The sequence below is a fragment of the Ursus americanus genome, chromosome 33 (assembly GCF_024610735.1).
Source record: "Ursus americanus isolate L20-20 chromosome 33, mUrsAme1.1.p, whole genome shotgun sequence".
Classification (NCBI taxonomy): Eukaryota; Metazoa; Chordata; class Mammalia; order Carnivora; family Ursidae; genus Ursus; species Ursus americanus.
In genome coordinates, this window is record NC_142159.1 from 2,278,386 (window position 1) to 2,299,630 (window position 21,245).

The 21,245-nt window shown below is 46.6% G+C and overlaps 1 protein-coding gene across 1 annotated transcript in view; it reads left to right on the forward strand.

Annotated features, from left to right (window-relative positions):
- MTF1 (metal regulatory transcription factor 1) overlaps positions 1–21,219 on the forward strand; it is a 41,215-nt gene extending 19,996 nt beyond the window's left edge. Inside the window, exons 6-11 of the mRNA XM_045782084.2 lie at positions 409–545; positions 4,419–4,493; positions 9,763–9,859; positions 10,577–11,160; positions 14,091–14,154; positions 15,364–21,219. Coding sequence (XP_045638040.1) covers positions 409–545; positions 4,419–4,493; positions 9,763–9,859; positions 10,577–11,160; positions 14,091–14,154; positions 15,364–15,791 — 1,385 coding nt within the window. The 3' untranslated portion in view covers positions 15,792–21,219. The remainder of the gene's footprint in view (positions 1–408; positions 546–4,418; positions 4,494–9,762; positions 9,860–10,576; positions 11,161–14,090; positions 14,155–15,363) is intronic.
- The last annotated feature ends 26 nt before the right edge of the window (positions 21,220–21,245 follow it).

A 21,245-nucleotide genomic window follows, 5' to 3' on the forward strand; every position in this document is an offset into this window, starting at 1 on the left:
AGTAAATATCTGTGTTTCTCTTGGGACCTGTGGCGCTTCGTGGAGGGAGCAAGCCTAATCAGCTTAGCCTTCACCTATAATGTTTGAGTTTCTTTCAGAGGCAAAAGGATCTAAAGGTTGAACTCAGGAATCCAACCTTAAGAAATGAAACCAGTGCAGAGATTCTCAAAAGAACCTGGGGTGTGGGGGGGGGGAACTAATCTTCTCTTTAAACTTGCCAGGGGCAGGCTATGTTTGCTCTACATTCCGTTTTAGGACTGAGATGGTTAACATGTAATTTGTCCAACTTATAACGACTCTTCCCCGAACCCTCATAGGAATATTTACTTCCGTCTGTTAAGGAAAAGTAGATGTCTGAATCCATTGCAATGACTAAGGACATATTAACACTGTTTGTTATTCTTGCAGGTGAAAGACCCTTTTTCTGCCCCAGTAATGGCTGTGAGAAAACATTTAGCACTCAATACAGTCTCAAAAGTCACATGAAAGGTCACGACAACAAAGGACACTCATACAATGCACTTCCAAATCACAATGGATCAGAGGTGCGTGGTGTTTTGTCTCTTGTCTTGATCTGGGCAACATAGAACAGCAACAGTTGTTTGTGTGTCAAAATAAAAGGTCAGAACGTCTTCTCTGCGTAACCGTCAGTGAGAGGGAAGAAATCAGGTCAAAATATGTGTCTTTGTGACGGCATGGTGCAAGCCAGAAATTTCACCAGGCGCCCTGTGCTTCAGCTCTTGATTTGGCTCTGCCTCCTTCCTGTCAGATATGGTGCAAGAAGTGCTTTGTAACCAGAGGTCTCAGATGGGTCAGCCAGATGCTCTAAAAGGGTCTTATTTTCTCATTTGTGTTGCGTCTACGAAATGGTACATCTGTACTTGAGTTTGAAACACAAATTAATGCTTTGCTTCATACATATGTTTAATCTATCATTGGAGAACCAGACAGAATCTGGAAGGTTCCTTGCCCTTTTGAATTGTCTGTAGGCCAGAAGGTTTGAGAGCCACTGATGGGGCGTGCTGAACCACAGAACATTCTTCTGCAGAGTTTTGGACAGTTGGTTGGTTCTTTGCCAAGCCCCTCTACCATATTTCCCTCTCCTGTGCAGCTCCATTCTGGAGAGGTCCTGGGAGAAATTTGCTGTTTTTACTTCTTCTTCTTCTTCTTTTTTTTTTTTTTTTTTTTAAGATTTATTTATGTATTTGAGGGAGAGAGAGGGAGCACGGGGAGGGGAAGAGGGAAAGGGAGAGAAGCGAACTCCACTAAGGGTGGAGCCCGACACGGGGCTCAGTCTCATAACCCTGAGATCACTACCTGAGCTGAAATCAAGAGTCAGGTGTTTAACTGACAGAGCCACCCAGGCACTCCTACCGTTTTTACTTCTAACGTATTGGGCACTTATGTATGTCTCTTAAACCTAGAAAGTGAGTATTACTATTATCTTACTTTTTCATAGATAAAGGAACTGAAGCGCACTGACCTCCTTTTGAAAAATGAGGTTTTTCCTTAATGTAGGTAATATGATTTTGATTTGGGGAGAGACAGCATACTTTAATTCTGTGGTTTCCAAGTTTTAAACAGCAAAGGATCCCTTCAAACAGATTCTGCCTCTGTATCTTATTAGTAATAATAACTAACATTTGCTGAGTGTGTACCTTGTGCCAAATTCATGCTAAGTGCTTTTATATGGATTATCTCACTCACAAGAGCTCTGTGAGGTCAGTACTGTCATTAGCCCCCCATTACTGATAATGAAACTTTTGAGACAAGGAGAAATTAAATAACTTGCCTGAGTACCCAGAGCTTGTGATCACTCTAATTTAGACAGGCAGTTTGATTCCAGAGCCTGGCTCCCGACCCCTGTGTTGTGAGAGGTAAACTAAGATGAGCTGTGAAGGCTGTGCCCTATGGAGCTCAGCTGCCTGGATTCAGATCCAAGCCCTGCCACTGATCAGATGGGTGCCCACAGGCAAATGGCTTCTTTGTGCCCAGTTTCTTCTTCTGGAAAACCAGATACAAGTATTAAGATCTGAGAGTCTTTGTCTGCTAAGCTACCTGTATTAAGTCGTGATCAATCTTCTCATTCATGTGACAATCCAAGGACACTTTAATTGGTGACAGCCCCTAAGCACTGGGATGCCCCAGTGCATGGTGCTCAGGTCTTGTCTTCTCTGGGTCGCAGCTCATTCCCCACTGGACGGAAGCTCCTCTCATCACAGGCTTTCAGTGCCATCTAGATTGCCTCTGAGTCCTAAACGAAGATCTCCAGCCTGGATCTCTTGCTGAACTCCTAGACTTGCACAGACAGTCCCCACTTAGGATGGTTTGATTTTATGGCTGTGAAAGTGATATGTATTCAGTACAAACCATACTTTGAATTTTGGTTTGGATCTTTTCCCGGTCTAACAGTAGGCTAGGCTGTATGATCCTGTCTTGTGATGCTGGGCAGTGGGAGCGAGCCACAGCCCCGTCAGCCCTGCGATCACAAGGCTAAACAACTGATAACACTTCCAACTATTCCAGACCCATTCAACTGGTCTGTTTTTTCCCCTCTCAGTACAGTATTCCATCAGTTACAGGAGCTAGTCAGCACTTTGTTATAAAATCAGCTTTGTGTTAAATTACTTTGCCCAACTACAGGCTAATGTAAGCGTTCTGAGTACATTCAGGTAGGCTAGGCTAAGCTGTGGTGTTTGGAAGGTTAGGTGTTCAGTGCGTTTTCGACTCAGGCTGGGGTTATCAGGAAGTAGCTGCACTGTCAGAGGAAGATCAATATATTCAGCCTCCCTCTTCAACCCAGAAAACCTCGGTGTCCTCAAATTTGATTTGTCCAAACCTCCTCTACCTCCAGGTCCCCACCTTAGTAAATGGTACCTCTGTGTTTTTAGTGGCACAGGCCAAAAGTCTTGGAGTTGTTCTTGAAACCTCTTTTCTCCCCCTCATATCCCACATCTGCCAGCAAAGTCTGTCAGCTCTACCATGAGAATACACATAGAGTCTGATCAAGTTCTGATAACTTTGTAAGGCTGCTGTCACCTTTGGTCTGGATTACTGCAGTAACCACTAGGCGATCTTCCTCACACCTTCCCCTTCTCCCTACTCCCACCCTGCCCTGATGTAGACCAGTTTACATATTTCACCCAGAGCCGTCTTTCTAAACCATAAGGCAAGTGTCGTCTGTCCTCCGTTCATAACTCTGCAGTAGCTTCTTGCTTCACTTAGAGCAGAAGTCAGAATCTTCCAGTGGCCCATAGGGCCGTATAGATCCTGGTCTGGTCACTTCTCTGGTCTCATTTACTTCTTTTCCTCTCACTTTAGCTGTACTGCCCTCTTCGTGGTGCCTCAGACGAGGGAAGCCCATTCCTGCCTCTGGGCCTTTGTACTTGCTGATCCTTCTGCTTGGAACACTTACTTTTCCCAGATTTGTGCATGACCCATGCTCTGTTTCCTTCAGGATCTGCTCAAATGCCAGCTTATCTAAGAGGCCTCTCCTGATCTAATAAAAGGGCATCTCCTGGCCCAGCATTCCCTATTCTTATCCTCCCTAGCACTTAGCATCATCTTGTATTCTTCAGGGATTTTGTCACCACTGCCCACCCCCCCAGTGTAAGCTCTATGGTGGCGAGGACCTTGTTTTCTTCATTATTGTATCCCTGGGCCTGGAACAGTGCCTAATACATAGTAGACGCTCCGTGAATATTTGTTGAATGCATGTATGAATGGAAACATCTGATCCATGAGGTAAGCAGGTTACCACTTAAAGCGTGTGAATGCAGCTGGCATTCTAGGAATCCGGAGTTCAGAGTTAGCCTAGGCAGTCGTATTTGAAAAGTAAATCCTCAGTACTGCTGAGTGAGAAAACCTGAGATGCTGGGGACACAGTGAAACAGTGGAAGATGGAGTTCCCATCAGAAGCACTGGGTTTGTGTTCTGCGAATTAGCTCTATGATTTCGTACGAAATCATAGAGCTAATTCGCAGAACAGTGTTAGCATTAATTTTCTCATACTTGAAATGGGAATATAAAATAATACTTCAGGTTCATATGAATAGCAGATGAGGTCATGTGCAGTTGCTTTGTACATGATAAGACCAATTATACAACTATTACTGATTTCATATTATTACAGTTTTGTTACTCTGGAGCCTGAGTCATGACATAATTCTTAAACTCTTTTATTAATCATCTTGAAGAAATATAAGACAGTTTTCTAAGAATATCAGGATTTTAAAAATTAAAATAATTCACATAGCCCTTGCTTTGGATGATTTTTACCGCTCCGAGTAACAAATCTTGACATTTGGAACTGTAGGGACATTGTGATCAAGTGTTTTATGACATGCTGTGCTACTGTGATCCTGATTTTTAATCCTGATTTTTTTTGTTACTCAATTAGAATTTTTTCTCTTTCACAGGATACGAATCACTCACTTTGTCTGAGTGACTTGAGTCTTCTGTCCACAGATTCTGAACTGCGAGAAAATTCTACAGTAAGTGTACCTGCAATATGTGTGTGAGAAAAATAAGTGCAAGAATTGAGCACTCCCCTTGGGTGGGAAAATCGAGGGAGGCCAGCCTTGCAGTCTTCCAGATTTGGTTGTGTCCAATTACTGACCATTTAGGGCTGTTTTGGTTTTCTTTCCCAATGGAGCCCCCATGGGAGTGGTTGTTCTCTCTGATGTCTAATACCTTTTCACCAGTGTTGCTCACTTGATAACCTCTGGCTCCAGAAAATTTCTTTCTTTTATTCATTTGGCAAATATTTATTGAGTGCGTAGTCCATCAGGCAGTGTGCTGGTGCTGAGCTTGTAGTGGTAAAAAAGTAGGTGTGGTCTGTCCTTGAGGAGCTTAAAATTCGTCTACTATAAGGGGGCAGGGGGCAGAATTCACCACAATTCCAGTTTGCAGACTTTCTCAAGCCCTGCTGATCTGACTGGAGTCCAGCTCTGTCTTTCTTTGAACTCACTGCATTGGGGTCCTGAAGGGAACCTTCTCTCTAAGCCCTCTTCTAAAGGACAACCCCGCTGTCTCTTGATCTGATGGCTTCAGTTCACTCTGTGTGGAATTTCCCGCCATTCCCATGGCTCCGTGATGTGTCTTGCAGGCCACTGCATGAAGCCTGAGCTTACGCTCCTCCGTGAGGATCTGTGCTTTGCTACGTCACCAACACTGGTTGTTAAGGGTGCCTTGTTTGTTGGTTTTCTGTGGTAAATAAACATAGCTTAAGTTAGAGTGTTCTATGAGTATACGCATAAATAAGAAGGAAGCAACATGACAGGAAGTATTTGAACAGAGATGGAAAGACTCAGGAATGCCCTGAACCGTGTGCTGGTTCTGAGTGTGATCAGTGCAGCGTTGCTGACCACGTGGCTTCTTGGGCCTCACCCCAAGCCTGCTCCATCAGTATCCTCTGGGAACGGCATCTGACACTGCATTTTTATCTAAGCACCCCAAGGCTTGGGTTCTTGTAATGGCAGAGTTGCTCTTACCAGCCCAATCCTCCCATAGAAAACAGCTCCTTATGCCGGCAGACGATCAAGAGCAACTGCGTGAAGGCACCAAAGAGCAGAGGAAAAGCTTGGAAGAAGGAGCCACGTGGACAATGGCAAAGGAGCTGGACAGGTTTTCAAGTTTTACGGCTTATCAGCCTCAGGGCAAGCCTCAGGGGACCTCCCGATGACACGGCTAAAACTCAGTAAACATTCAGGCTCCCCAGCTTGAATAACCAGAGGACAGAGTTCAGAGCTACCACAGCGGCACCTGGAAAGTGAAGGGGCATAGCCTGGAAAGTAAAGAGCCACAAAGCGGGAGCCCCAAGCTCAGCGTATAAACCATTCACATCTCTAGTTGGCCCCTAAACTGTGCATGTGTGAGACAGACCCTAAGCAGCCCAGCCAAGGCTGAAGAGCTGGCCAAAGAGGTGGCTGCTATCCCCCGCAGGGAGGACCGCGTTTGCGGTTGGGCACAGCCAAATCAACACAGTAGTCAAGCCGACAAACAGACACTCTTCCAGGAAGTGTAACCGAATCCAGAGTCTCTACAACCTATCACTTCCAATGTCCAGGGTAATCCAAAACTAGTAAACATAAGAAGAAAGAGGAAAACATTATCCCTACTCAAGAGCAAAGGTCATCTTGGAGACCAGTCCCAAGATGAGGCAGATGTTAGAATTCATAGACAAGGTTTTTTTTTTTTAAGTTTTATTTATTTAAGCAATCTCTACACCCAGTGTGGGGCTTAAACTCACGACCCCGAGATCAAGAGCCACAGGCTCCACTGACTGAGCCAGACCAGTGCCCCAGTAAACAAGGATTTCTAAGTAGCTCCTTTATGCTCAAGGATATAAAGGAATATGCTTGTAATAACTGAATAAATAGGAAGTCTCAGCAGAGAAATAGAAACTACAAAAAGTGTACCAAATGGAAATTCTGGAACTGAAAATGTATCTGAAATAAAACATGTACTGAATGGGCTGAACAGCAGATTGGAAATGACAGAAGAGAGAAGCAGTCAAATTGAAGACAGAGCAATAGAAATGAACCAACTGAAGAACAAAGAAAGACATTAAATAGGCACTTCGTATGATTTTTTTATGCCTATTTGCTGTTCAGAGCTAGTAGTCTACAATGAAATTTCTATACTGGATGGCCCCGATGCCCTCTGAGTTATGGAACCTGAGATTTCTGGGTGTAATCTCTCTTTAATCTCAGCGTTGTATTAAGTGGTTTGTTTAGGAGTCCGTTCCCTGGCCAGGGCCATGACCTAGGACTAAAGAGCTTTCTGGAGCCCTGGGGTCATCAGGTAAGGAATCCTGGTACGGAGGGACATGAAGTACTTGTTTAAAAAAAAAAAAAGAAAGAAAGAAAGCCTTTTCTACCACAACTGACATCAGCAAGAGAGAGGCTCTGTCCCTTGGGGTCAAATTACATGGTGTGCCCTCACCACCCATCATTTATTCCAGAATTGGAAATAGTCTCATTTTTAGTCTTTCATTCTAAGTCTGCAATTCCTTGAAGTAATAGAATTAATTTTGCTTTGTTCTGCTTTTAAAAAAAATGATGAATTGTTAATGCCAAATGATACATTTTGATGAGGTCATCCTTTTCTAGGTTTCTGAGCAGCCGTGTGTGTGTGTGTGTGTGTGTGTGTGTGTCTGTCTGTCTGTCTATTTCTGTCTGTGTGTGTCCCAGAAGTGAGTTTCGGTTTGCTAGGATCTTTTGTTAAAGGAGGGTTGAAGTGGCTAGGGAATAGTCCTCTGGGCCTCTTGGCTCTTGAGCTGCAGGATCCGTCTTGGTCCCAGAGAGCTCCCAGGGTTCTTTGTCTCTCTGCTCTAGGCCCCAGAGGCTCAGTCTGTTCTGGTCTCCCCTACTTTGGGGAGTGGCTCAAACTCACTCTGTCCCCAGGTTTGTGCCCTGAAGCCTGGCAGTGGCTGTCACGGTCCCTTCGGCACTTTTTTTTTTTTTAATTTAAAATAGTTTTTATTGAAGTATAATATACATACAGAAAAGTACACCTATCACAAATGTACAGCTTACTGAATGATCACAATTTATCACATCCGTGTACCCAGCGCCCAAATCAAGATATAGAACATTCCCAGCATCCCAGAATCCTCCCACCCTCCATTCCTAACAGCTATTACCTCTCCCTAAGGATAACTCCTATCCCAGCTTCTAACAACCCAAGATGGATTTTGCCTGTTTTTGTGCTTTGTACAGTTGGAATAATGGCAGTTGTACTAGTTTGTGCTGGCTTCTTTCTTACAACATCATGTTTAAGAAATGACCCATATTGTTGCATAGTTGTAGATCGTTGGTTCTCCTTGGTGAGCAGTATTACACTAAGCGAATGTACCACAGTTTGTTCTTTCTACTTCCCTTGGGCATTTGGGTAGTTTCTAGCTCGGAGCCATCAGGATGGTGCCGCTGTGAGCATTCTGGTAGGTGATCTTTTGGAGTCACACAGGCTTATTCCTTTTTAACAGTGTGACTGCTGATATTTCGTGAACAGGTAAAATAGAAATAACCACCAGGAGGAAATTGTAGAGCTGACAGCTTAGTGGAAGTTGTTAGCCCACTGCTTTTCGAACTGAGTTGCGCCTCTCCATTGGGTTATAAAGTAGGGGATTATGGTCATCATTTTAAGAGTAAGAGCATCAGCACAATAGAGAGTATCAAAAGGCATTGCGTGTAGTAAGGCTTAACCCTTGTTTCATAGACTTTTGTTACAGTTATGCATATGGATAGTTGTGTAATGTGAGGGACGTATGTGCTGCGTATATATAAAATGCATTTCTTACTTTGCATCATGATGAAAAGTTCGAAGGCTGCTGTCCTGGCCTGTGACCCTTACCTCCCTCTGCACTGTGGAAGCAGCAGGCCTCGTGTAGATTGTGCCTTCAGCATGTGTCATGCTGGCAGTCACATTCATTCAGCTTCCAGTCCATGGAATCATGGTAGAATAATTGGCCCCTCTTAGCTCAAATGGGCAGTTTCATCTCGAGGACCTCTAGGCTGCTGGACAGTTCCACTCACCATTCTTGCACAGGCCCAGAGTGATCCTTCCCCCTCCCCGAAGCAGAGTTGTTGCAGAATGACCTTTAAACACAAGTTGGCACGGACACAAAACATGGCCTGAAGATGGGTTTTGTTTGGTCTGTACAGTGCTTTGTTTTCAGTTACTTGCTTTTAATTACAAATCAGTAGATTTCCCATAAAAATCCAAATTGTAGACCATTCTTGAGCTCTGGAAATCCCCAGTCTGCACATCACAGGGCAGCGTTCCTCCGAAGCCCTTTAGGATACGGGGGGGGGGGGCTTTCTGGTTTGCCCCAGCCTCCTGTCCCCGCCGCCCTTGCTTCATTACTTCTGTTTACCTGCCTGCTGTCCTGGAGGCACTGGCTTCTGTCACTCCTGCCCTACCACATTTGCGGTAGAGGCAGACTGGAGGTAAAAGAATTGCTGTCCCTTCCCCCTCACCAAAGAGAAGCCTGGAGGTGGCCATTTTATTTGGTGCCTATCCGGAGTCAGACCCTCACGGTATTATATGTTTTTTTGGCTTTTCCCCCCACCTTTTACCTTCTTTAAAGTGCCTCTGATGTTTTCTTAATTCTTAATTACAAAGAAACTTGCAGTGACAAACAATAGTGAGTATAAGGCGATAACTACTGCCTCTCATGAAAAGTTTCTTTGTAGTGTTTGACTTGTTACCATGCATACATGTTAGACTATCACAGATGTTCCGTAATGACCTTGAAGGATACTCACAGTGTATCATTATTACATGAGAAAAGCAGGTTGCACGTAATAAATATTATACAATCCCATTTTTAGGAAGGATTTGGTCTTCTTTGAGGGCAGGGGTCAGGAAGCTGTTTTTTTGGAAAGGGCCGGATAGTAAATATTTTTGACTCTGCCGACTGTAGAGTCTCTGACAAAACTCAACTCTGCCGTCAGAGCATGAAAGCAGCATGGACAATAAATGAACGAGTATGCATCTGTTCCAGTAAAACTTTATTTCCCAAAACAGGCATGCAGCCTACAAGTCATGGTTTGTGGGCTCCTGTCTTAGAGTATCTGAGGACCCCAATCTCTAGTGTCTGAGGTTTAGGGAAATAGATGTCACCTTAGAATGGGAGAAGGTAGAAACAGGAAGCATATCAAAAAAGATCATTCTTGTTCTGCTGCTGTGTGTTCTCTCCCGGTGAAGAATTGGCTCAGGATGACAAGTCACGTCTTTGTCTCTGTCCGTCAATTACAGGGCCAGGACCTCAGCACAATTTCACCAGCAATCATCTTCGAATCCATGTTCCAGAATTCCGATGACACGGCAATTCAGGAAGATCCTCAACAGACAGGTTTGTGTCCCAGACTCTCTTCCTTCTCACGGCTCAGCACCGGGCAAGGGCGATCCCCTCGTTGACACACCGATGCAGGCGCGGTGAAGTAGATTTCAGTTCCTTTGAACGATGCATGCGTTTGGTGAGGGGTCCGGGAAGTATGAGCCTTTTGTTCAATTCCATCTTTTCCTCTCCTTCCCTCAGCAAGTCTGCTTGAGGGCCTACTGTCCGTAGCCCTTCAAAAGGAGAGGGTCTCCTTTTCCAAAAGTTCTTGTTGGCTTTCAAAAACGAGAGGAGCTGTGAGCTCTTTCTTCTTCTGATGTGATACTGCACTCTTGAGTGGGCAGGATCCACGAACAGCATCAGATGCATAGATCCTTCTGTGTTCCAATGAAAATCTGTCCCTGAAGCTTCACAGTAGTCAGAAAGTGTGTTCTCTGGTTATGCCAAAAAGGGATGTCTGGTGTCTTTTCCAGAAAAGCCTTGGAATACGTTTTTTCTGGTGAAGCCCATGCTAGCTAGCTCTTCACATTTAGAAAGTGAGGTCGGTCGTGAAGCCTGGCGCTTTGACCTGAGTGGTCGTTCAGTGGAACGCAGAAAGCCAGCCTTCTAGGAATGAAACTGTTGGCTCTAGCGGACTTCGGCTGTCTTTGGTATCGCCATGATGACTGTGTTTGTGTGGCTCATGTGAGGCTTGGGATGTGTATATATATTTCTATTTCTTTTTCTTGCCAGCTGCCTTGATTGAAAGTTTTAATGGTGATGCAGAGTCAGTCAGTGATGTTCCGCCATCCGCAGGAAATTCAGCATCTCTATCTCTTCCACTTGTACTGCAGCCTGGCATCTCCGAGCCACCCCAGCCTCTACCACCAGCCTCAGCACCGTCTGCTCCTCCGCCTGCTCCTTCCCTAGGAACTGGTTCCCAGCAAGCTGCATTTGGCAACCCCTCTGCTCTCTTACAACCTCCAGAAGTGCCTGTTCCCCACAGCACACAGTTTGCTGCTACTCATCAAGAGTTTCTTCCGCACCCCCAGGCCCCACAGCCCGTCGTGCCGGGACTCTCTGTCGTTGCCGGGGCCTCGGCGGCGGCACCAGCCGTGGCAGCACCGCCCCAGTCACAGAGTACTACTGAGCCCCTGCCGGCCATGGTCCAGACTCTGCCTCTGGGCGCCAACTCTGTCCTGACTAATAATCCCACTATCACCATCAGCCCGACGCCTAGCACGGCCATCCTTCAGTCCAGCCTAGTCATGGGAGAACAGAACTTACAGTGGATCTTAAACGGTGCCACCAGCTCACCGCAAAACCAAGAACAAATTGTAAGTACTCTGTCTAAATGGATCCAGTGGGGTGAAGTGTATTTACATAGGTGACATGTTCCCCAGGTTTTGCTTCAGAAAGGAAAATGGTTATCGTATCTGCCCTGAAACCTATGACTTGGCCTCTTGTCCTTTTCCCCATGGTCGAGTGGTAGAAATCCAGGGAATGCCATGATGCATACCTACAGTAGGGAAGCAGAGAAAGAGCCCCCGTCCCGTTCTGCCAGGTAGCAGGAGGCCATCTGCAGTGTCCCACCACCCTCAAGGACAGCAGAGCAGTCAACAGACTGCGGAGGCCCAAGAACGATTTAGGAAAACGGTTTCTTCTCCAAGGCAGAGTCAGACTGATGTGAGGGGATGGTGGGACCCCGTCAGGTGGAAAATACAGCAGTGGCCAAGTCAGAGAGAGAATCTGCGCTCCCAGGGCCTCGTCGAGAGCCAGTCTCTACAAAAGTGTATGGTCTCGATGACAAAGGAAATGACTTGATCATTCAATTAAATATATTTTGAGGGCTTCGTTTTTTTTTTTTTTTTAAGATTTTATTTATTTATTTGAGAGAAAGAGTGAGCAAGAGAGAGAGCACAGAGCAGAGGCAAAGGGAGAGGGAGAAGCAGGCTCCCCTGCTGAGCGGGGGCTCAATCCCAGGACCCTGGGATCATGACCGGAGCCCAAGGCAGACGCTTAACTGACTGAGCCACCCAGGCTCCCTGAGGGCCTGGTATTTACCAGATACCATGCATGATACTCTTGGGGATACAGAAAAGTAGAAACCATGATCTCTTTTTCATAAAAACTTACATTCTAGTTAAAGAGGCTAAACTGCCTCAAAGAAAGTTAACATTTAATAGAGGTTAAATCACCAGTAGGGAAAGTGCCAAATAACAATAAATGGTAATAAAAAAAATAACAGCAGTGATTTATTGAACCCTTACTATGTGTAAGGGCTCACTGTGCTGATGAAGAACTCTTTGAAATTGAGGGTCTAACACGTGCCAGTCATTATCTTATGTACATTATTCTTAGATTACCTTTTTTTTAGATTTATTGAAAAGGTGGTACGGAGAATTTCCATACACTCCCTGGCCACCCCACCACCACCACCACCACCACCACCCAGTTTGCCCTGTTAGTGACATCTTTCATTAGTCTGGCGCATTTGTTACAACTGATGAATCAGTATCGATATATTATTACTAACTAAAGTGTATGGTTTACATCAGGGCTTACTCTTTGTGTGCACCATTCTGTGGGTTTTGACAAATGCATGATGTCATGTGTCTCCCATTACTGTATTCAGAGTAGATTCACCACCCTAAAAATCCCTATTCTTCCCTTACTCATCCCCTCCCTTACCAGCCACTGTTATTTTTACAGTCTCTAAATGTCTGTATGTCTAAATGTCACCCACTTTGCTAACTAAGCACTTTTCAATGCTTTGCTCATTTAATCACAACAATCCTTGGAGGTAGGTATGGAGAGATGAGGCCCAGAGAAGTTAAGTGACTAGCTCAAGGTCACACAGCTCATGAGTGGCAAAGCTGGGATTTAAGCATAAACAGATTGATCCCAGAGCCTGTGCTCCTGACTGCTACATCATGCTGCCAGATGAGGGGTGCAGAGAGTCGGGGCTTGTTGGGTAACCGTCCGCGGCAGGTGAGCCTTGAAGTATGAGGAGGACGTAGATGGACTAAGTAGGAGAATGTCTGGGTGGATGTAGGACGCGGTCAAACTGGAAAGGTAGTCTGAGGCTCAGCAGTGAGGCCAGAGCGTTCAGATTCCATAGATCGGGCTCCAGCCACCTCGGGGGGCCACCTTGGTTTCACGTTCAGATAGTCAGAGTCACTGGAAAGGCCTTTTTGGTGTCGTAATCCAGTCTGCTCCATGTCATTTTTATCATTTTTCTTCTGGATCTGCCCTGGGGAGCTGCATGGGGCAGGTGTCATTCCTTTTCCATACACTTCATTTTTGTGTATTTAAATATGGCTCTCGCTCTTCATTGTTATTTAATGTGTCAGCTTCTGTAACTTAGCCAGAAGCTTTCACATTCCTCCTAGACCCAGCCTAGAGGGACCTTCCCCCCCTTAAAGGGATAAAAGACAAAGCCTTTTTAAGATAATACTTCAAGAAAGCAGAAATCCTGTAGCGAGTGTAACAGGAAGTGTTAGCACAGTGAAAGGGGTGATCTCCGGGCCGCACTCTATGGTCCGCCTCATAGTAACATGAGTAGCGCACGTTTGCTGCGGGCTCAGCATATGCCTCAGGCTCCACACGCCTCCTCTCATTTCACCCTCACGGGGCCCTCTGGGGGTGGTCCTTTGGTTATCATCCCCATTTTACAGATGAGGAAACTGAGACTCTAAGAGGTTAAATCACTTGCCTGGCCTCAACAAGTAAGAGGTGGCGGGGCTTGGACTTGAGGCCAGGGCCTACCATTTAGCTGCTACCCTGTGCGGCTTACAGCACACCTCACGGGGCTCTTCTGCCAGTGAGAGGAAGTCTTCTCCGGTCCTTAGCATGCAGCTTGATCCTTGAGGAGACAAAAGAACTTTCCAGCCTCACAGAAGTATTGGGGTGTGGCGGCAGTGGAGGGCTTGTAGGGAAGCTAGTCCTGGGGATCCCTGTGAGAAGACCCCAGCTTAAGCAAAGCAACCTTGGCAGAGCCTTTGGGCAGACAGAACCTACTAGATTGGGCAGCTGGGAGACAGCCAAGTAGTAGGGGACAAAGCCGGCTGCATCGTCAGCACTGAATGTCAAACAGTGCAGTGACCTCATGTCAGAGCACAAACAAAACATCACTCAGTGCAAAAATCCTTGAACACTGAGGGTTTTCTGTCCTCTTGGATGACCAGTACAATTGGGCAGGCTTCAGGTCCTTGGAGATCTGCCATACTTGAGTGGCCATAAATGTGATTTTTTTTTTTTCCCCCAGCAACAAGCATCTAAAGTTGAGAAGGTGTTTTTTACCACTGCAGTACCGGTAGCCAGTAGCACAGGTATGTAATTGTGTGGTTGCTTTAAAAGCAAGTCAGCTCTCTGGGCCCCTTGAGGCACAGTTCATTGTTGCTTTGCCCCAGTTTTTAAAACCGCAAATTTGTCAGAGTGTATTGTTTATTTATTAGAGTATTTCCCATTCTCTCGACTATTGCAAGTTAGCACACTTACGGCATAAACACCACATTTAACATTCGTTAAGGAGTAATGGTTCTTTCCCTCTCAGATACAGCTTTTAAATGTAACCAGAAGAAAGTTTGACTCACAGTTAATGCCAAAGAGGGCAGCTGTTAATCCACTGGACTCTTTTCTAGTTACAGTAATGAAGAAATAGCATCTGGGCCAGAGACTCATAGAAAGAGAAAAGTTCCTTTTTTTTTTTTCCAAACTATTTTATAGATTAAGAGACGGGGCCCTGAAAGATGAAATGAGTCCTCTGAAGTGCTAAGTGAGTTTGTGACCAAGCCAAAGCCCTAGTTCTCAGGCTCCTGACTCCCGCTCTGTTCTCCTGCCCCCTGGTCTGTAGCTTTTTTGAGACACACACAGCCTATCTGATTTCAGAGTGTGCGTGTGCAGAGCACACAGACACGCACGAAAGAGCGGGAGAATGCGTGAGCACAAGGCTGGCAGCGTAAAGGGGGATCCCACCCCCCCGACTATGTGTCCGAGACTGGGGATGCAAGTGTCAGCAGGAAGCTCTGTGGGACCTTGGTCGTGGGCGGGGGGACTCAAGCCCCACGGCCCACACAGTGTGCAGAGCGGTGCGGAGGGAGGCAGTAGCTCGGTGCACCCAGACAGGAAGCTCGTGGGCCGGCTCTTCTCGGGCCAGACCTAGGTGTGAGCCTTCTGGAATCCCAGGAGAGGAGGGGATGAACTGGGTCTTCAGAGACAAGGCCCAGAGGAACGAAGAACAGGTCAGGAAAAGGGAGGCATCTGCTGTCGCTGGCATGGAGGGTACAGGGGAGAATGGCTGGAAACGAAGCTGGAGATCCAGGGTCACGTAGTTGGTGTGTGTGGCTTTCTGAGGAAAAGGGACTTTGCCTTGGAGGGGATGGGGAGCGTCAGGCAGAACAAAGCCTGGAGCGTGGCATCCTCCCTCCCCACCGTCCCTGCCTTCACGGCCCTCCCTCGGCGCTCAGTCGTCTGTACCCCTGTCCCTCAGCCCCTGCCGGCGGCTACTTGAGGAGCAGTGTCTCTTGCCTCTCTCGCAGGGAGCTCGGTACAGCAGATTGGCCTCAGTGTTCCTGTGATCATCATCAAACAAGAGGAGGCGTGTCAGTGTCAGTGCGCGTGCCGGGACTCTGCCAAGGAGCGGGCGGCGGGCAGGAGGAAGGGCTGTTCTTCCCCACCCCCTGCAGAGCCGATCCCCCAGCCTCCTGACGGGCCCAGCCTGAAGCTACCACCGCAGACTTTTTCCTCACCCCCCGGCCCCCTGTCGTCCTCCTCCGCTGTACCCTCTTCCTGTGAGCAAAGCAGGCAAGCAGAGACTCCTTCAGACCCTCAGACAGAAACGTTAAGTGCCATGGATGTGTCAGAGTTTTTGTCCCTCCAGAGCCTGGACACGCCATCCAATCTGATTCCCATTGAAGCACTACTGCAGGGGGAGGAGGAGATGGGCCTGACCAGCTTCTCCAAGTGAAAGGGCCGCACGCGCTCACCTCCAGGAAAGGGGGGCGAGCGGGAAGCGTATGGTGCGGTGCCTGCCGTCATGGGGGGTCAGCAGTTCGAAGTATGAAGAAATCTACTGTTTGAAATCCTCACCTTTCAGACGTATTTTCTTTAGTCATATCCCAGGAGCATCCATTTTAAGGAACTGATCTTTGGAAAAAAAAAAAAAAAAACCAACAAAAAAACCCACAAAAAAAACAAAAAAAGCTAAGTTATAAATGAACTGTTTGGCTGCACTGTATGTCACTTTTGCTTATTGTCATGTGAACTTGGAAATTAAGGTTACTCGTATGCATAAACATTCGAAATGAAAGGGCGTGGCTTCCATCAGTCTGATGCTGCCCGTCACCTGCACTGGGGTCTCTGTGGTTTGGGCAGCAGAGTTCAGAGTGTCAGGTATTGCTCCTCCCTGTGCGTCTTTTGAGTCTGAGGCTGAAGCTGGCCCGGAAGGCCAGACCCTCGCTCCATCAGAGGGGGACGTGGCCGAGGCAGGTCAGACAGCTGTGAGCCGGACAGGAACTGGGTGAGGTGGTTTTGTTGTTTGCTCTTGGTGTCAGTGGAGCTCAGGGCGACTGTGGCAGGTGTCATCCAGCAGCCAGCTGCAGCATGATGGGTAGCTAAAAGCCTGGCCCGAGGCTGTGTGGGTGATTGGGTCTGTGGGGGCCCTGGGCGAGCTGTTGACTGCTGTCTGTCCGTGCGTGTGCAGAGCAGGCTCTAGCCACGTTATCACAGTCTTTGCCTTCCAGGTTCTTTCCCTCTCTCAATTGGCGGCCAGGTCTTGCAGATCGCAGTGAATTTTTCTTGGGGAATGTCTCTGTTTTGTCCTAGAGTGGACATGTGGCTTATGGCCAGTGGCGGGGTGGCGGTCTGCCTGCCTTTAATGGTATTTTCTTCCTCAGAGCAGAAGAGCTGCATTTTGCTTATCGGGAGAAGGTGCAGCTTTAGGGGAGTTTTTTTGTTTTTTGTTTTCTTTTTTAAGGCGGCATGTAATTGGCAGGCTAGGTGTCCTGGTTCCAGGTTCTAGCCAGGCTTTTGGTTGCCCCTTCCATCCCCGCCTCTCACCCCTCTGGATTTTGCATACAGTCTAGTACAGTGCAAAGAAGGATGTGACTTGCTCAGCTTAGTCATGTGATTTCTCAACAAAAACAAAAAAACAAACAAACAAACAAAAAAAACACCACAAAACGATGATCTTCTACTCAGGGTAAAACAAAACAAAACAAAAATCCCCCTTCCACCAAAAAGCCTGAAATGTTGCAATAAGTTATCTCATTTGGAAAGTTTCATTGAGTTGTGTTATAGGGAAAAAAAAATTTTTTTTTTGATTTGTGTATAGAATTATATCCATCTGTCTGCCTTTGGCTCCAAGTCATTGCCTCTTTAAAATAAAACCTAAAATACGATTCACACTAAATTGGAAAGTTTCTCTCAACTGGCTATATGAACGTAGTCATGAGTGCTCACCAAGCTCCTGGAGCTGAGAAATGAGGCCTGGCCCAGGCCTCTGACTCCAAGAGCCCCTTCCCTGCCCTGAGCAAGGAACAGGGGGTCCACAAACAGGGCTGCTCTTCTGGGTCAGCAGGGTCAGGCAGAAAGCAGCCATAATTTTGCCTTCTTTTTCCATTCCCTAATGTAAAGAGATCTGCACGTGTCACTCTTCTGTTCTCTGAGCTATTACTCAGGGCCAGCCAAGAGAGTATCCAGAGCTGATCATTTATCTGGGGGCCCAGAGGCCCTGCCTTTGACAGAATTTCAGGGACGGAGTTGGACAAGAGGGCAGAGGTAGTAAATGTTGTTACTGCCATGAGGAGAAAAGGACTTTCCCCCAGGTAGCTGGTCGTTTCTCATCCCAGGAGTCTAGTGCGGAGAATCCCATTTCATTCTGATCTTCTGCACTCCCTTCCCCCAAAGGGTGGTGGGTTCTGGTGACCGCTGACCTCAGCAGAAGTTGATAAGGGGGGAGGAATCTTCTATTACCACAGTGGCTTAGTCTTCCTGGAAAACCAGTTGCTGAGTGTGGCTTGTCCTTGGCTGTCTCTGGGTCTTGCTCCCATAGGAAGCTTTGAGGCAGGAACCTCGCTGTTTTCTCTACAACTTCTGGCAGAGCAGCGCGATGGGGTCCCAAAGGTAGCTCATATCAGAAGGCATGAATGACCTCCCCACATACCAAGCCTAGGGGGGCACCTGGGATTCGGTTCCCTGGGAGCTGAGGTGGGAAACAGGAGCCCAAGGAAGGCCATTGGAAGTGTCCGTGGTTTCATGATCTCTTCTTTCTAGTTAGCCAGGACTGTGCTCCTATTGGGCCTAGCTAGGTCAGTGGCTTTTCTGCTCTCCAGAGATTGGGGGAGGGGGGAGGGTGATGAAGAAGCATCTTAAAACAGTATTTAGGCTGACAGATTTTTCTAGTTAAGTATCTGCCTTTTGAGAGCAACTCAAAATTATAATGGGGATTATCAGAGCCAATTAGCTTTTGAAAAATCAGGAATGTGCTTAAAATGCTAGCGAGTGGTTGTGAAGAGCAGGTCTTTTCCACAGGGCAGGCGGTCTTACCTTCCTCTTCCAGAGCTCTTTCCCTCCCATCACCTCCTCCAAAGCCTGGCCTCTGGTGCCAGGGACCTCAGGAAAGAGCAGGCCACTGGCTAAAGTGGAGCTAGAAAAAGAGCCTTCGTGGAGAGTGTGCTTTCCCAAACCCAGGAATGAACCTGTGGTGAGGTTAGGGAAGGGCTGCAGACTTCGGGCAGGTGAAACCAAGCCTTTTTCTAACCATGGTAACCCTAACCATTTCCACCTGGTAGATGTAGACTTCCAGCTCCCACCAGCATCTCCAGCTCCACCGCCCCTTTACAGGGTGTCGTCAGCACCAGGGACTGGAGTTCTTGGACTTAGGAAGGGCTAGGAAACCGGCAGGTACCCCCAAACTGCCTTAGGGATGTGGGCCCTTCCCCAGCAGGTGGGTGGGACATGGAGGGGGAATGGCCCTGCCTCTCCTGGGGGTCTGGCCAGCCTCATGGGGCCTCACTAGTTTGGTGACAGGAGTTGGTGTCATTTATTAAATTCTACCCCTTTCCCCGTAGAAGGAGATCATGGTACAATGCCCAGGAGGGGCCTTAAGGTGTGAAGACCTGTCTGGGTAGAAGCCAGGGACTTCTCTCCACCAGCTCTGGGAAAGTCAGTAGATTGGAGTTTTACCTTCAGGGTCAAGGCAGTGGACTGATGGGGATCATGGAGGGTGGGTGGATTTTCCTGAGAGACTTTGTATAATGCTGAATGTGTCCAGAGGGATGAGTTTGCAGAACCTCATATTGGTATATTAAAGAAATAATAAAATAAAAAAGCACTTTAGGTTATTTTATCTTTAACCCAATTGCTGCAATTTCTTTTGTGTATATATATACATATATATACTTTCCACAAAGTTTTATTTTTTGCTCAGAATAAAAAGTTAAATTGAGGTGTGAAAAGAAAAGCACTTACCTTGGTGCAATATGTGTAGCTTGACGGTCGTTGTCCCATGTGGCCCTGGCCTGGCCGCGTTTTTCTGCTCAATCAGCCCTGTGCTGTGAGGCTGTCTATAGGGAAACACTATTATGCATTCTCAGCAACTGCTCAATCTATGCAAGCCTTCCCTGTGTGCCCGAGGGCGCCCCCTCAGGCTCTCTGAAGAACTGCTGCGGGTCCTGTTTTCTTCTGCTGACTGTTGAGGCCCTTTCTCATCACTTCTTGGTCCCTTGCCATCTTGCCCCGCCTTCGCCATTACAAAGTGATGCCTGAAAGGAAGGAACAGGTTGTTCCTAGGTAGAAACCTGGCACCTTCTAGACTTTTCTATGTGTAATCACGTTCATTGTCCTTAATCTTAAAGACTTCTCCAGAGTCACTGAAACCATTGATTTGTGGAACTGCAACAGTATTGCTAGAGTTTACATTTTCCTCCACCACCAATCAGAAATATGTTTGGGAGGTGCTGGTGGTAGTGGGGGAGCGGGCAACATGAGCCATTTCCCTACTGCTCCCCTCACCGCCCATGTTGGCTCTTTAAGAAAAAAGGTCTCCAGCCTTCATTAAATCCAGTAAACAAAGCTGTTAATAATCTGCCTTTATCGACTTTCTTCCTTCCCCCATATTCCCTTTTTGTCTTGGGGGGTGGGGTGGGGAGGACCCCTCCCCCATTTTATCTTCAATTCTCAGGCCTACCATAGAATAGAGAAGTTTTGAAAAAACACTTCAGCCAAAGCAGAAGGATTTCCACAGATCAATATGCAAATGGTCCTGCTGTGACATGGATGGGAAATTGTCTATTCCCTAATATTGGGGGTGGGGTGGGGGGAAGCGACAAAAGGGAATTTTGCATATTTCTGGTTGGTAGTCAGTTTAGCTTGTTTCCTCTTGCATATTTTTGGGGGGCAGGGAGAGGGTCCCTTGTTTCTTCTCATGCCCTTTGGGGAAGCCGATGATCACTGTTTGAGCATTTCTCACTGTTATTCCTGTTCCAGAGGGCTTCTCAGTCTGCACTGAAAAATGCAAATTAAACTGGATCGTATGTCAATGTGTACATAGTACAAGCTTTTTTTACTGGAAGCAAAGTTTAAAACCACACACTGCCCTTTTGGTGGTGTGCCTGCTGGGCCAAAAATTGGGTGATAATGTAGTGTCACTTTCTCAGCTCAATGCAGTTTCTACTCTTTTTCTTATGGGAAAATTTTTCATAAAACCTTTTTTCACCAAAACCCAGGGGTGTTTTTTGCAATATCCTTGTTATCCTCGTAGTGGTGCCAAGTCAGAGGCCTCTCTTGCCCTTCTCCCACATCCTTAGGCCTCCCCAGAGCGCCTTTGATTCAACAGTCTACAACCTTTGTTGTGTTTTGGAGAATGTGGGGGTGGGGGGTCAGAGTTCAAGGTGGCTGTTACCTTTCCCTGTCAACTCCTCCTAGTCCCTTTTGGGGAAGGTGGCTGGAAACAGGTTTTTGCTGAATTTCTAGCTCACATCTGGTCAGGAAAGGCAAGACCCACAGAGAGCCTTCTTTTCTGACACGCACTAGTAGTCATTGGCCGGAGGTCTTGGTGACAATTTTTAAAATCTCAAATGGTTTTATTTGGATTATGTGAAAGCCTATCAAATTTATTTAAGTGTGAAACATGGGAACAACGGACTTCCACTGAGCGATATGAAAACGTTACAGGTTCAGTACTTCCAAAGGAAGAAACCTCCAAACCCAAAAAAGAGTAAATATGAATTTGTATTTTTGAAGAATGTGAAATAATGGTGTTTGCTTAATTGCTCATTTTGTATAAACTTAATATTGTACTTTAAAATATCTGCTAAGAAGTGAAAATTTAACTTTTTGGAATTGAAAAAGCAATATTAAATACTAATGAAATCCTAATTAAATGCTTATTTAAATCTGGTAGTATCTGTGGCATTTCTTC